Raw genomic sequence first — 14631 nt, forward strand, 5'->3', positions numbered from 1 at the left:
CTGTTACTCGGGAGGCTAAGGCAGGAGGAAGTACAACAAGTTAAAGGTCCACCTGTGCTACATAGCAAAAAGAAAGAAAATGGAATTTTTGCAATGTAGTATTCACTGTATAATATAGATGTATTTACCATCTAGGCCATAGTATAATTGTCATTTGATTCAGATGAAATTTTATTCAAACATTCATGGGTAGAATTATAGTTAATAAAGTTTATTCACTTTTGTTTACTGGTATAATGATTTTATGTATTCCTCGCATTTTATATAATTGCATTTTTAAAGTATAGAATTTCAACAGCTGTACCTGTCATTTTTACATATAGTATACTGTCGTCAAGAAAGGTACTTCATCAGTATCTTATCGTTGCTCTTGAGATGGCACTCAGGGCTTTGTGCATGGTAGGTGCCTTAGGGTTTCTATTGCTGTGAAGAGACACCATGATCATGGCAACTTTTGTAAAGGAGAAAGTTCACTTCCTGTTGCCTGTGGCTCAAGATGTAGAACTCTCAGCTCCTTCTCCAATATCATGTCAGGAAGTGAACTTTGTCACTGGGTTTAGCTTGAGCATAGACCTTATAAGGCCCACCCCCACAGTGACAACTTCTACAATAAGGCTATACATATTCTAACAAAAGCACACCTAATAGTGCCACTCCCTTTGAACTTATGGAGCCAGTTACATTCACGTTACCACATTCCAAATTCCCTGGTTTTCCATAAGCTTGTAACAGTATCATAATGTAAAATGTATTTAGTCCAACTTCAAAACCCCTTATAGTCTATCACAGTACTCATGTAAAAGTCTAAAGTTCAAAATCTCTTCTGAGAGTCATATAATCTCTTAATTGTAACTCCTTATTAAAAAAATAGATCACATACTAGCAATATATAATGGCACAGAGCATATATTACCAGTCCAAAATGTAGGGAAGGAAGCTTAGTAAAGAAATGCTGGACCAAAGCAAGACTGAAAACCAGCTTTGCAAAAGTCCAAGCTCTGTATTTCCATGTCTAATGTCAAAACACTCTTGAGATCTTCAACTCCTTTCTTCTTTGTTGACTACAACACAGTTCTTTCTCTTGGGCTGGTTCCACTCCCTGTTAGCAGCTCTCCTCCTCAGCATCTCTAGCATCCTGGATTCTCCAAGGTAATCCAGGCTTCTCCTTCATAGCTTCACACACTGGCCTCTGTAGACCTCTTTTCAGGGACACCCCTGACACATACCTGGCTTCAACTGCTTTCTTTAGTCACAGAGGAAGATTCTACAACCCTTTTTTTTTTTTTCTATCCTTGACTCTAAAGCCAGAACGACACGGCTGAAGCTGTCAAGTTTTGCTGTTTGCTGGCCTGAAACATGGCCTTCTCATTCACTTATATCTTCTGGTTTTGATGGTTTCCTTCACTGCCTGATCTTGGCTGTCCTAAATCTCATCTGTCAACCAGTCCTGTCTCTGCCTCTGAACTACTGGGGTTAAAGGCAAGTACCACTACTGCCAGCTCTGAGGTTATCTTTAATCCCTATTCACAAATTGGAGGCTAAACTGGGTGGGATCCTGCCCTGAGGTCACCACTCCCTTTATTCCATTTCTTGATCTGTCTATCTCCTTGAACACAGGATTTTGCTCCATTCCACTTCCTGTTGCCTTTTTTCTCCTCATATAGTAATTTTTGTATTTTTCCTTGCTCAACTTGCTCCTTTTCATTATAAATCATTATAAGCATGAAGAATAGTAACCACATACTAGGCTATTTTGAAATTTCTTCTGCCAGTGGAATTAATCAAAAACTTCATTTTAGCCTCAAGCAGACTTTTCAGAAAATGGCAAAAAGCAGCCACACTCTTTACCAAAATATCACAAGAATGATTTCTAGGCAACATACTAAAATTCTTCTCCTGAAACCTCTTTAGTCAGGCCCCACAGTTCAAATGACCTTGAGCATCACTGATCCCGTGCTCCTACTAATATGATCATTAAGCAGCACTTAAAGCATTCCACTGCTTTCCTAACTTAAAGTTCCAAAGTCCAAATTCCTCCAAACAAAAATGTGATCAGGTCTATCATAGCAGTACCCCAGTCGCTGGTACCGATTTCTGCCTTAGTTAGGGTTTTTATTGCTGCGAAGAGACACCATGACCATGACAACTCTTAAAAAGGAAAACATTTAATTGAGGTGGCTTGTAGTTTGAGAGATTTAGTCTGTTATCATGGTAAGAAGCATGATGGCATGCAGACAGACGTGGTACTGGAGAAGGAACCGAGAGTTCTACATCTTGATCTGCAAGTAACGTGAACTGAAACGTGTTACTGGGCATAGCTTGAGCATATATGAGACCATGAAGCCCACTCCCACAGTGACACACTTCTTCCAACAAGGCCATACCTTCTCCAACAAAGCCGTACCTCTAAATAGTATCACTCCTTATGAGCTTATGGGGGCTAATTATGTTCAAACTACCATAGTAGGCAAGCTCTATCACTGAGCATCTCTAGCCTTTTACATTTTTTTTTTTTAAAGACAAGATCTCACTATATATACCTGGCTGATCTTGAACTAGCTATGTAGACCTGATTGGCCTTGAACTCTGCCATTTTAATTAATTTTTTTGTTAATTTTTGAGAATTACCTGAGTACTGTATTAACATCATTTCTTCCATACCTTTTCCCCTTGCAACTCTTTCCTTGTCCCTTGCCCTCTCAAAATCATATCTTTTAAAATTATTATTGTTTTACACACACACACACACACACACACACACACACACACACACACTGACATGCAGTTGGATTTTTCTTTGGACCACCAGCTCACAAATAATGACACTGAGACTTGTTGTTAATTATGAATAGCTTAGATTTGTTCCTTACTAACTTTTATAACTTAACCCATTTATGTTAATCTACATTCTTTCATCTTGCCTGTTTTCTCTTCATATCTTCATGCTTCTCCCACAACATTCTGATATTCATCTCTTTCTCCCTCTTTGCTTGGAAGTCCCAACTTTACCTCTTGCTTAACTCTTAGCCATTCAGATCTTTATTAAACCAACTACAGCAATGTATCTCCACATAGTGTACAAATATCCTATAACACAGACAGACACTTACGAATATATAAATACAACCTGCTGACCCCATTTTATATTGCTTGAATATGTTTGTTTTGGGGGCTGACCACTTTGACCTATCACGGTACTTGTCCCTGGAGAAGACTGATTTTCTCTCTCTTAGCAGCCATTGATTGTCTGTGGCTCTTCATCTAGAGGTGGGACCTTATGAGACTGCCCTCATCCCTAGTGGGATGTCTACCAATGTCATTGTGTTGGTTTTGTTTAAGTAGCTACATTTTTAAGATTTCATGAGTACAGCTTTGCTAGGGTGTCTTGGTCCTCTGACTTATAGTCTTTCTACTCCCTCCTTTGCAGTGTTCTCTGAGCCTTAGGTGTGCGGGTTGTGCTGTAGATGTGGGAATGAGTGCCTCACAGGTAGTTGTTCTTTGCATTCTCACCCATTGTGGCTTTTTGTGAGTCTCTGCTGCAAAAGCAAGCTTCTTTGATGAGGGGGGAAATTAACTGCACACAAGAATGGATCTTTAGAATGAAGCTTGCAATTGTACTGGTTTAGCAAAGTGACAGATTCACCTCTAGGGTCCACGACCTCATTAGCTGAAAGTTGTTTATAGTGCCAGACATGAATTCCCTCCAACTCAGTGAGAAATGAAAATTTTAAGCTTTAAATAAAAGAATATTTGAAAAGTCATGTGTAGTGATTATAAAAAGTTTCAGACATTGGGGCTGGGAAGATGGCTCACAGGTTAAGAGCATTGGCTGTTCTCCGAGAGGACTTGGGTTTAATTTCCATCACCCACATGGTAGCTTACAACTGTATGCAACTTCAGTTCCAAGGCATCTGATACCCTCATGAAGACATTCGTGTATGCTAAACACTAAAGTACATAAAGTAAACATTTAAAGAAAAGTTACAGATGCAAAATAAAAGTCCAGTATGTCTGAAATGCCCTCTTTGCTGTCCAGAAGTTGCATGTGCTTCTGTGCCACTACAAGGAGAAATGTGACCATTAGGGTACAAAAGCTGTGCTGCAAAGATGGTTGAATGGGTGGCCTTTGCTTGCTGCCAAAACTGACACCTGAATTCAATCTCTAGGACCCATATGGTGGAAGGAAAGAACCAGATCCTAAAATTGTCCTGTGACTGCTACAGAAGTGTGGTGGCATGCCGTTTCCCCATAATAAATAAATGTAAAAGCATTCAAAACATAAACAGAAATAAAAACATGAGAGAAGGCAATCCGGGTGTGGTGGTTCATGTTGGAAACCTAGTGCTTTGGTAAAGTCGAGAAGATCAGGAGCTCAAGGTCAGCCTTGACTGCAGGCTGGGCTACAAGAGGCAAACACACCCCAAATAATCAATAGCAAAGGCAAATAGGCCATCTTTTTTGGCCCTACGCCACAGATCCTTCTCTTCTGTCAATCCATTTTTATCTTCCTGTTACCTTCTTTGCAGTCTTAGCTTGATGAGCAAAGTAGGGAGGGGTCTGAAATAATGGACCCTGAGCTACTTGGAAGTGCTAGACACGTCGATGCCCAGTCCCATGTGTAACATCCTCTTTATATCGTCTTTGCTTATAATGCAGGGTGTTTTGACATTTACAAGTTGGTAGTTTAGGTGGTTTTAGATATGGACTGAACTCTTTGATCTTAGGCATCTCATATTATGCTGGTGGTTTTATTTGTTGAAGAGTGTTACACCTAAGGATGTAGGTAGTGAGAGCCTATAATGCCAAGGCTCTGGGTTCATTCCTCACACCACAAGGTAGAAAAGGTTCAGGTTGTGGACTAGCCAAAGATGACCTTGAACTCCTTTTCCTTCTGCCCTACCTCCAGGGTGCTGGGAGTGTAGTCTGTGCTACCACAGGCTAAGAAGGTTAAGATCATGAAAAGTGAGCATAAGTAGGGCAGTGGTGCTTTGGAGGCCAAGGGGATAGGATGGAGAGGTGAACAGTCTTGCTGTAAACATGATGGTGTCTTTTTCTCCTTCCCAATCATATCCAACTAGTGTTATTAAGTAAATGTGTCACTGTCAGTTATGTTAGTTCTACTAATGTCATCCAAAAGTTCCTTCCTTTGGCTGGTTGTTTCTTTTCTTTCTTTTTTTTCTTTTTAAAAAATGGCTGGTTGTTTCTGAAGCATTTTCACCTTCTCCCCTTGTGCTCTGTTCACCTTTTTTTCCTCCCATCCACACTGCTCCTGCAGCTGCTCCCCCACATTGTATCTATTTTTTTTTTTTTAAAGACAGGGTCTTGCTTCATAGTTCCTGTTTGCCTGGAACACCCTGTAAAGCACCACCATGGCTTCAGACTTGGGGTGCCCTGCTTCTGCTTCCTGTTTTACTTCTTACTTTCCATACTTGCTATGTGGAACAAATTCTGAGATATTAAAAGTTACAGTCTTCCTGGTCTACAAGAGTTAGTTCCAGGACAGACTCCAAAAGCTACAGAAAAACCCTGTCTTGGAAAGCCAAAAAAAAAAAAAAAAAAAAAAAAAGATACAGACTTGTGCAATTGATTTAGAAAAATGTAAACATTAAATGTTGGATTCTTAAAACCTATCTTGCTCTGATTTCTCAGATGTGTTTGTGCTGAGCCATCTGACCCTAGCAATGAAACTATAGAACTGTGGAAGAGGAAGAATGTGACGGCAGAGAGCATTGTTTGGGGAAACCTCACTGTATCTGTAAGTACATTAGGGATTGAGAGATATTTTAGATCCGTGGGAACCTGACTTTTATCACTCCCTGTTTCCTTCTGGGGTGGTTTCAAGCTGTAACTTGTACTGACCTAGGATTTTCAGCAGTCTTCCTGTCTTAACCTTCCTTGTGCTAGAATTCAAGATGTGAGCTTCCATGTCCAGCTTTCTATTTGTGCTGAACTTTTCTTCTTGATAATGATATGTATATTGTTTTCAAAATACGTTCTGTAATTTTTTTAAATGGTCATGTTTTAATGTGCATGTATATGGGTGTGTGCATGAGTGCAGGTACCTACAAAGGCCAGAAGGTGTCAGATTCCCAGAACTGGAGTTTCAGGCAGCTGTGGGCACCCAGTAAGGGTGGTGGAAACTATTCCAATTAAGAGCAAATATGCTCTTAACCTCTGAGCCATCTCTGCAGCCTCTTTTGTGTTTTTTTAAGTGATGTGTAAAGCCTTAGACCAGTGCTTCTCAACCTCCCCAATGCTGTGACCCTTTAATACAGTTCCTTATGTTGTGTTGACCCTAACCATAAAATTATTTTATTACTATTTCATAACTGTAATTTTGCTACTGTTATGAGTCATAATGTAAATATCTGATATGCAGAATATGATATGCATAACTGACCTAGATCCAGGGCCTCACACATACAAGGCAAGTGCTTTACTACTGAGCTATAGCACCAGACCAGATGTAGTTTTGCTAGAAACTTAATGACAGTTTTGCTGCTCATGAAAGATCATGTTTCAGTCCCAGGTGTCAAGTCAGAGCTGAATTAGTTGCCTTTAATTCTTCCTACTTTCTCTAGGGTGAGTGGTAAAGCCTCATTTATTCCAGGCTGCCATCTGAATATAAATAGCAGACTTGCCTTGAATTTCTGAACCTTCAGCCTCACCTCGAGAGAGATAAGGGTCACAGATACGTGCCACTGTGCTCCTCTCCAGTTGTCTTTTAAGGCAGTGCTCTGTCCATGCTCCCTTAGCATCTATAAAGAGTGCAGTAGTGATTTTCTGTCTGCTGCTTTTAATTAAACCAGATGTCAGGCAGTGCAGTTGTGGCCTCCAGGGATGCAGAGGAGACATTTCGGTTAACAGTCACTGTGAGCCTTTCTCTAAAGGGAACATGCAGTTGAAAGGAAGGGGAACCTTGGCAAATCCTCCATTGTGGTGGTTTTTAAAGGAATATCATAATCTTCTGAGTAGAATATAAAATTGATGCCTTAGATTCCACAATATTCATGAGTACTCTGTTAGATACTTGAAAATCTCCATGTCCTTCCTCTCCTGTCCTCCCCTCCAGGAGTGTAAGACCTTCCATGGTATGTTTGTGGGGTCAGCCTGTGGTCCTCACGGGCCCTACGTTCCCGACGTGCTCTTCTGGTGTGTTGTCCTGTTCTTCACGACGTTCTTTCTGTCTTCATTCCTTAAACAGTTTAAGACCAAGCGTTATTTTCCTACCAAGGTAACTGGATTGAATTTTGGTAATATTTATGTTTTCTTTTCTTTTGATTTATTTCAAAGCAACAATTATTGATTAAAGTTATTCTTTTATACTAAATAGTTTAAAAGAAATTCCTTTTAGTAAAAAATATATCATCTGGGTGGTAGTGGTGCATGTTTTTAATCCCAGCATTAGGGAGGCAGATACAGTCAGAGCTCTGTGAATTCAAGGCCAGCCTGGTGTATAGAGTTCTAAGATAGTCAGAACTGTTGCACAGAGAAAACCTGTCTCAAACAAAAAGCAAAACAAGACTCTACATATATTGCATATCTGGGCATAGAGAAGGGAGATTGTACTGTGAGAAAGTGGAGGGTAGCTGTGACTTTTTCTTATGTTTCGGGATTAATGGATAGGCATATGTAACACTCATATTAAAAGTCTCATCCATACATTGGAGACATATTTTATGAGAAAGACATGAAGTATTTACAAAGTCCAGGAAGTAATTCTATGTTTATGTTAATGTAATCTCTACTGTAGGTACGATCAACAATCAGTGACTTTGCTGTATTTCTCACAATAGTAATAATGGTTGCAATTGACTACCTTGTAGGAATTCCATCTCCTAAACTTCACGTTCCTGAAAAGTTTGAGGTGAGTATTAAAGCAAGTGGCTATTTGTTTTTGGAAATGCCAAACTACTTAGTGAGGAAAAGACTTGAGGCCAGGACATTGTTCTTATTAGGCAAGAGCTCTTGTGAACTGCAGTCAATTTACCTTTTGCATTGACAAATATTAATTTAAGTTTTAGTAACTCCTGTCCTCCAAGCACTAGAGTGATTGCTCTAAAAATCAGTTTCATGTTACATCATTGAAATGTGTTTGATCTGATAAGGGGCCAGATTTTTGTCTGTAGTTGTTCTGTGCCAATTCTGACTCAGTACCATAACCTCCCATAACCACTAGTTTCAGGACTCTAACCCAAGGTACGTTAAGAATTGATACAAGAGAAATTTATTTCACTATATTTGGAACTACATAGTTCCAGGCCAATCTAAGCTACTTAACAGCAATTTTTATTATCCATAATAAACAAATTCAAACAAACAAACAAAAAAACCCGAACCCCAAACTGCTAGTCTCTAAGCAGTAAGCCTCTGTTCATAACTCTATGAAGGTTGGGTTTGCCCCGGTGGGATGTGGTCTAGTCAGTAGGTCCCATGCCTTTCGTGTATCTGATTGGCTGGTGGGGACAGTCTGGCTGAAGGGCTGAAACAGAGAGTGGTGGTGTTTCCCTTCCCTGCTTCTGTTTGTGTCTTCCTCTCCAGGAAGCTTACTCAGAAACACAGTCATCTCAGGACTTCAGGAGGGTCAAGGAAGCTTCAGGGTTTCTTGAAGTCTAGACTGTACATGTCACTTTGGTCTTACTTTGTGTATAAGTTACAAGATGATCTTGAGTTGATGGAGAGTTGGCAGGTTCCATAACAGGGCATGCTTGTAGACACAGGATGAAATTTCTGTCACTGTCTGCAAAGAATTTACCACACATCCTAATTCAGCTTTTCTTCTATCCCTTGGCATTTCACGCAATAGACCCACTATGTGTTGTAGAAATCTAGTAAAGTAGAGGAATGAAACTTTTTTCTTTGTTCTTAAACTTTAATAGCCTACTGATCCAAGTAGGGGCTGGATCATAAGCCCTTTGGGAGATAACCCTTGGTGGACATTGCTAATTGCAGCCATTCCCGCTCTCCTCTGTACCATTCTTATCTTCATGGATCAACAGATTACAGCTGTAATCATCAACAGAAAAGAACACAAACTCAAGGTATTCTCAGAGGCTTCTTTGAGGGTATTTTCTTTAATAGCAAGAATACTTAAAAATACATTTGAAAACTAGTTTCTTCCTTCTTATAATTAATTTGGAACTTCAGCTGGGCGGTGATGGCGCACGCCTTTAATCCCAGCACTCAGGAGGCAGAGGCAGGCGGATCTCTGTGAGTTCGAGACCAGCCTGGTCTACAAGAGCTAGTTCCAGGACAGGTTTCAAAACCACAGAGAAATCCTGTCTCGAAAAAACAAAAAACAAAAAAAAAATTTGGAACTTCAATATCTAGATTTACTGGTGTTCGTTTCTCTCTTCAGAAAGGAGCTGGCTATCACCTTGACTTGCTCATGGTTGGTGTCATGTTGGGAGTCTGCTCTATCATGGGCCTGCCATGGTTTGTGGCTGCGACAGTGTTGTCTATAAGTCATGTGAACAGCTTAAAAGTCGAGTCGGAATGTTCTGCTCCAGGGGAACAACCCAAGTTTCTGGGGATTCGTGAGCAGCGGGTCACAGGGCTGATGATTTTTATCCTGATGGGGCTCTCTGTGTTCATGACTTCAGCGCTAAAGGTAAAAACCCTTTGTGGCATGGTGGCAGTGTTAACATCCCGCTTAACATTTGTACGCAAATGTACGGAAATGAAACATTGAAATATGTGTGGAATACATAAAATCAGTGCGCACCCCCCCCCATAATTTAAAATCCATTCACGTTTAGAAATTCTGTTCAGCAACATTTTTCATGTGGTAAACATGTAGATTAATAATTATGCCCTGTAGATCCGTCAGTTACAGCCTGCAGTTGGAAGGCGTTAAGCAGCATGTGGTTAGAACATAGTACAGGAAGTAATCGGAAGCAATAGGAGAAAAATGCTTTGGTTTCTTTAAAGTACTCTTAAGTGAATTTGATGTTCTTTTCTTGATAAAGCACATGAAATAAAAGTAATAAACACTAAAAAATAAAAAAATAAGATTACCAATGAAACACATAAGAAATTCAGTTAAATACATTTTTGTCACATCCTTAATTTACAGAATATAGTTATATTTTACAGAATATAGTCATTAAAAGTAATTATGTAGCATAGTATCTAATTTGAAACTTTTTCTTTATCATGTAAAAACCCAACTCCATATTTGTCTTTGCTATTTTGGTTATTTTTCTTGTAAAGAAAATGGCTGAATAAAAGCTGACACACTATAAACTAAAAGAGACTTAATGTATATTAGCTTTAAAAGGATGTTCTTCATTGATGAAATTCCATGGGCTTGTTTTATGTACGTTTTACTAGCCAGTTTAAGTGCCGTGTGTCTGGACTGCTCTCAGTACCCTTCGACACGGGATAGCAATAAATAGGGTGTAGTGTTGTCTTCCTGCAGGGACTCCAGAGTTCACCCATGAAATGGGCAGTTGTGTAGTGCTGAGTGTGTTTTAAAGGAACTTGGAGACAAAAGAACTATTTTATGTAGTCTTCTGAAGGTGAGGGCCCATTGAAGCTCTTTGAAAGTTGCCCCTTAAGTCTTATTATAGTTTCTAAATTTCTAATGAATTAAATGCTGTATATAAATAGAAAAATTCAACTCGTACATGCAGAAAACTCTACAATAAAACTTAGTCTCTATTTTTTACTTTTCAAAAGTAACTCCTCAAAGACAATTTTTTTTTCAACTTGGTGATTTAAATTTAAAAAAATTGTGTGTGTATGTGAGAGAGAGAGAGCACGCGTGTGTGCACAAATACAGGTACATGTGCAGTAGTGACCATGAAGGTCAGAGAGAGAGAGAGAGAGAGAGAGCACACGTGTGCACAGATACGGGTACATGTGCAGTAGTGACCATGAACGTCAGCGAGAGAGAGAGCACGCGTGTGCACATACGGGTACACGTGCAGTAGTGACCATGAAGGTCAGGATGGGCTCCAGATTCCACTCTCAGGTTGTCTGGCTTGAATAGTATAGCGAGGAGGTGAGCAGGTCTGCTTTTCGTCCCGCCTGGCTCCCGCACAACTAGCTTTACACCCAAAATAACAACACACAAACTGTATTCTTTTAAATAGCTTTACACCCAAAATAACAACACACAAACTGTATTCTTTTAAATAGCTTTACACCCAAAATAACAACACACAAACTGTATTCTTTTAAATAGCTTTACACCCAAAATAACAGCACACAAACTGTATTCTTTTAAATAGCTTTACACCCAAAATAATAACACATAAACTGTATTCTTTTAAATACTGCCTGGCCCGTTAGTTCTAGCCTCTTATCGGCTAATTCTCACATCTTGATTAACCCATTTCTAATAATCTGTGTAGCACCACGAGGTGGTGGCTTACCGGGAAAGATTCAGCATGTCTGACCTGGCGGCTGGCTCCATCGCATCTGGCTCACCTCCCTTCTTCCCAGCATTATGTTCAGTCTACTCTGCCTATCTAAATTCTGCCCTATCAAGCCAAGCAGTTTTCTTTATTAATTAACCAATGAAAGGAACAGATAGAAAGAAGTCACTCCCACATCAGAATAGCAAAAACTTTGACTCACAGAGCCACTTGTTGACCCTCAACTTTGTTAACTTGCTCTGGTAATATTTGGGCGTGGTGGCTTATGTCTGCAGTCTTAGCATTTGGACAGAAGTGAGGTGGGAATGGGGCTGTACAGAATTGTTGTAAGTTAGTGGATAGCTTGGGCTACATGGTTAGTTCCAGGCCAGGCTAGACTCAATATGAGTCTAGCCTGCATTGAAAGGGGCTGGCAAGATGGATCACTTAGTAAGGGCATTTGCAGATGCCAGGTTTGACAACCTGAGTTTTGTCCCCAGAACTCAGATGCACATGCCTTTGACCTCCTTGTGTGCATCAAGACACACGTGCTTGCATGCACATGTATATCCATGTGTGTGTACATGCACACACAGACAGGGAAGGAAGGGAGGAAAGTAAGTTAAATTATGCTGATATCTATCATTATTGTAATCTTAAATATTGTTATAACTATAACTATATATTTTATTTAGTTAGTTATATATTTTGATTTTTTGAGACAGGGTTTTTCTGTAGCATTGGTTCCTGTCCTAGAACTCGCTCTGTAGATTGGACTGGCCTTGAACTCAGAGATTTGCTTGTCTCTGACTCCTGAGTGCTAGAATTAAAGGCATGTGCCTCCACTGCCCAGCCAATATATTTTTTTGATATTTATTGAGCTCTACATTTTTCTCTGCTCCCCTCCCTGCCTCTCCCCTCCCCCAAGGTCCCCATGCTCCCAATTTACTCAGGAGATCTTGTCTTTTTCTACTTTCTACTTCCCATGTAGATTAGATCTATGTAAGTCTCTCTTAGTGTCCTCCTTGTGGTCTAAATTCTCTGGGATTGTGGTTTGTAGGCTGCCCAGGCAATATTTTTACACTTATGTTTATATTGACTCATTTTTCCTAGAACAGATATTTTCAGTCTGCTTCAAGGACTGTTGGAGTCCCTGTTGGAGTCCCTGGCATTCTGTCAGAATTCCACCAGGGTCTTCCATTCCAAGGGCTCCATCCTGCAAAAGACAGCACTTTCTGTGTATCTCATACAGAAGAGCTTATTGTAGTGAATTGCTGTAAACATAACAAAGTTGCAAGATGAATACTCCCTGTCTCTTGTTAAGCAACCACTAAAGAGATTTACAGAAGTGTAAAGCAGTGCTAGTCCTGAATTTCACTTTGTTTTAGAAATTGTAGTCTTTCATAGAAATGTGTTCTGGGCGTAACTCAGTTTGTAAAGTACTCATTATACAGGTGTAAATCCTGAGTTCAGATCTTTAGCACCCATGGGTAAAGAGCCTGTCATCTTATCACCCTGTAAGTAAAGATACATAAATCCTCTGAGCTTATTGGTCAGCTAGTTTGCCTAATTGGTGAGCTCTCTGGATTTGGTAGGGGACCCTGTCTTCACAACAAAACAGAAGGTAGAGCATGATAGAGCATGATTGCACCAGACAGTTCACATCCACTTATGCAAAGACAAGTGTACCCCCACACAGATAGTGTTCTTTATGCCAGCTTATCCTAGTTATCGATATTATTGCTCTTATTTTTAAATTGATAATAACTATTTAAAGTATCTCTTAATTATCTACACACACAGCCATGATTTCTGACAGAAGGCCTTCCAGCAAAGGGGTTTGTCATGTTCACCCTTCAGAAATTTAACTACACAGCAAGCTGGTGCATAAACTGAAGTACCGAAAGGCTGTTTTGTTTAAAAAGTTAACTAGGTTTCAAACTAAGCTGTTGACTGAAGTGCCCTTTCTCCTTATTCTTGAGTGCACTCTCTTGATGAACAATCTGTAGGTCAGTTGACTCTCTAATGTATAAACAATAAATATATGTTTCCTTCTTCTGTGTAGGAACGTTGGTCCAATCCTTATCAGAAAAGAATTTTCAATTCTGTCACCATAGCTACTCATTAATGTTTCTGTATACTTATTATTGTAAAATTATTTAGTACAATGAGTTCTGATTGTAGTAATTTTATTTACAGTTTATCCCAATGCCAGTTCTATATGGCGTTTTCCTTTATATGGGAGTTTCATCATTGAAAGGAATCCAGGCAAGTATTTAATAATGACACTATTTAAAAATGGCAAAAGCTGTACTTGTGACTATTTTTTGTCTTGTTATATCAAACCACATTTGCTGAGTGGATTATTGCTTACTGCATATTTTTACTCCAAAGAATGAGATGATAATTCACCTACTTTAATTTAAATCCAAGGGAACATCATATATCTACCTTCTCAAGGAAGACTAGTTTAGTGAGGGGAGGGTCAAAGGTCAGAATGAAAAGACTTTACCCCTGGTGGAGAACACTTTCAGCATTGAGACAGAAAGGATATGCAGACGTTTATGTCACAGTGAGGCCTAGCACATTTGCTGTGTTCTGTAATTCTTACGATGCTGACTGATGGAGGAAGAAGGAGCTCCTGTTACAAAGCAGGGCGTGAAACTGGACTCAGGGACCAGTGCTTACCCGTGCTCTGTGCACACAGTCTGCTAAAATAGACTCAGGTGTGTACAGACCCGAGTTAAAATGTTTAGACCAGCAGAGCCCCATGGTGGCCACTTCTTCTCACAGAAACGATGCCATCCACAGTCACTCACTGCTGTGGAAATAGCTGGCAGCACTTCCCAGAGCCAGCACTAAAAAAATATGTCTCCCATGGCGAAGAAATGATACTGTCTCACTCGATTTTTATAGCCATTTTGTGGGGTGGGTAGGTTGATTTTTACCTCTGATTTATAAATAAAGAAATTACGTTCAGAAGTATCCAATGTATGAATTGGTGATTTCTCTTCATAACCTTAGTGGTATTAAGCTTGAAGAAACCTCAGAAGACTGTTAGTATTTAATTGTGCATATTGAAAACAGTTCAAAGACATTTAGTATATTTGAAATTTGACCAAAGTAAAATATTTTGCCTGTTTCGTTTTGCTTTTTTGAGTCAGGGCTAGCCTCCTAGGCTGGTTTAAACAGTCGTCACCCATGGGGTAGGATTATAGGTATATACCACCAACCCTGGCTGTCTTGATCTCTTCCCTCCCTCCCTCCCTCC

At 39.8% G+C, this 14631-nt stretch overlaps 1 protein-coding gene across 9 annotated transcripts in view; it reads left to right on the plus strand.

The window, feature by feature from the left end:
- The window catches only part of Slc4a7 (solute carrier family 4 member 7), a 61539-nt gene that overhangs the window by 31837 nt on the left and 15071 nt on the right, over window positions 1-14631 (plus strand). For all 9 annotated transcript variants that reach the window (XR_003377041.1, XM_005348546.2, XM_013346855.2 and 6 more), the window contains 6 exons: window positions 5650-5755; window positions 7073-7234; window positions 7754-7867; window positions 8880-9041; window positions 9359-9610; window positions 13560-13628. Coding sequence is in view for 8 of the 9 variants with exons in the window: in XM_005348546.2 (XP_005348603.1) it covers window positions 5650-5755; window positions 7073-7234; window positions 7754-7867; window positions 8880-9041; window positions 9359-9610; window positions 13560-13628 (865 nt within the window). In the remaining variant the exon portion in view is untranslated. The remainder of the gene's footprint in view (window positions 1-5649; window positions 5756-7072; window positions 7235-7753; window positions 7868-8879; window positions 9042-9358; window positions 9611-13559; window positions 13629-14631) is intronic.

This window comes from Microtus ochrogaster, chromosome 6, assembly GCF_000317375.1.
Source record: "Microtus ochrogaster isolate Prairie Vole_2 chromosome 6, MicOch1.0, whole genome shotgun sequence".
Classification (NCBI taxonomy): domain Eukaryota; kingdom Metazoa; phylum Chordata; class Mammalia; order Rodentia; family Cricetidae; genus Microtus; species Microtus ochrogaster.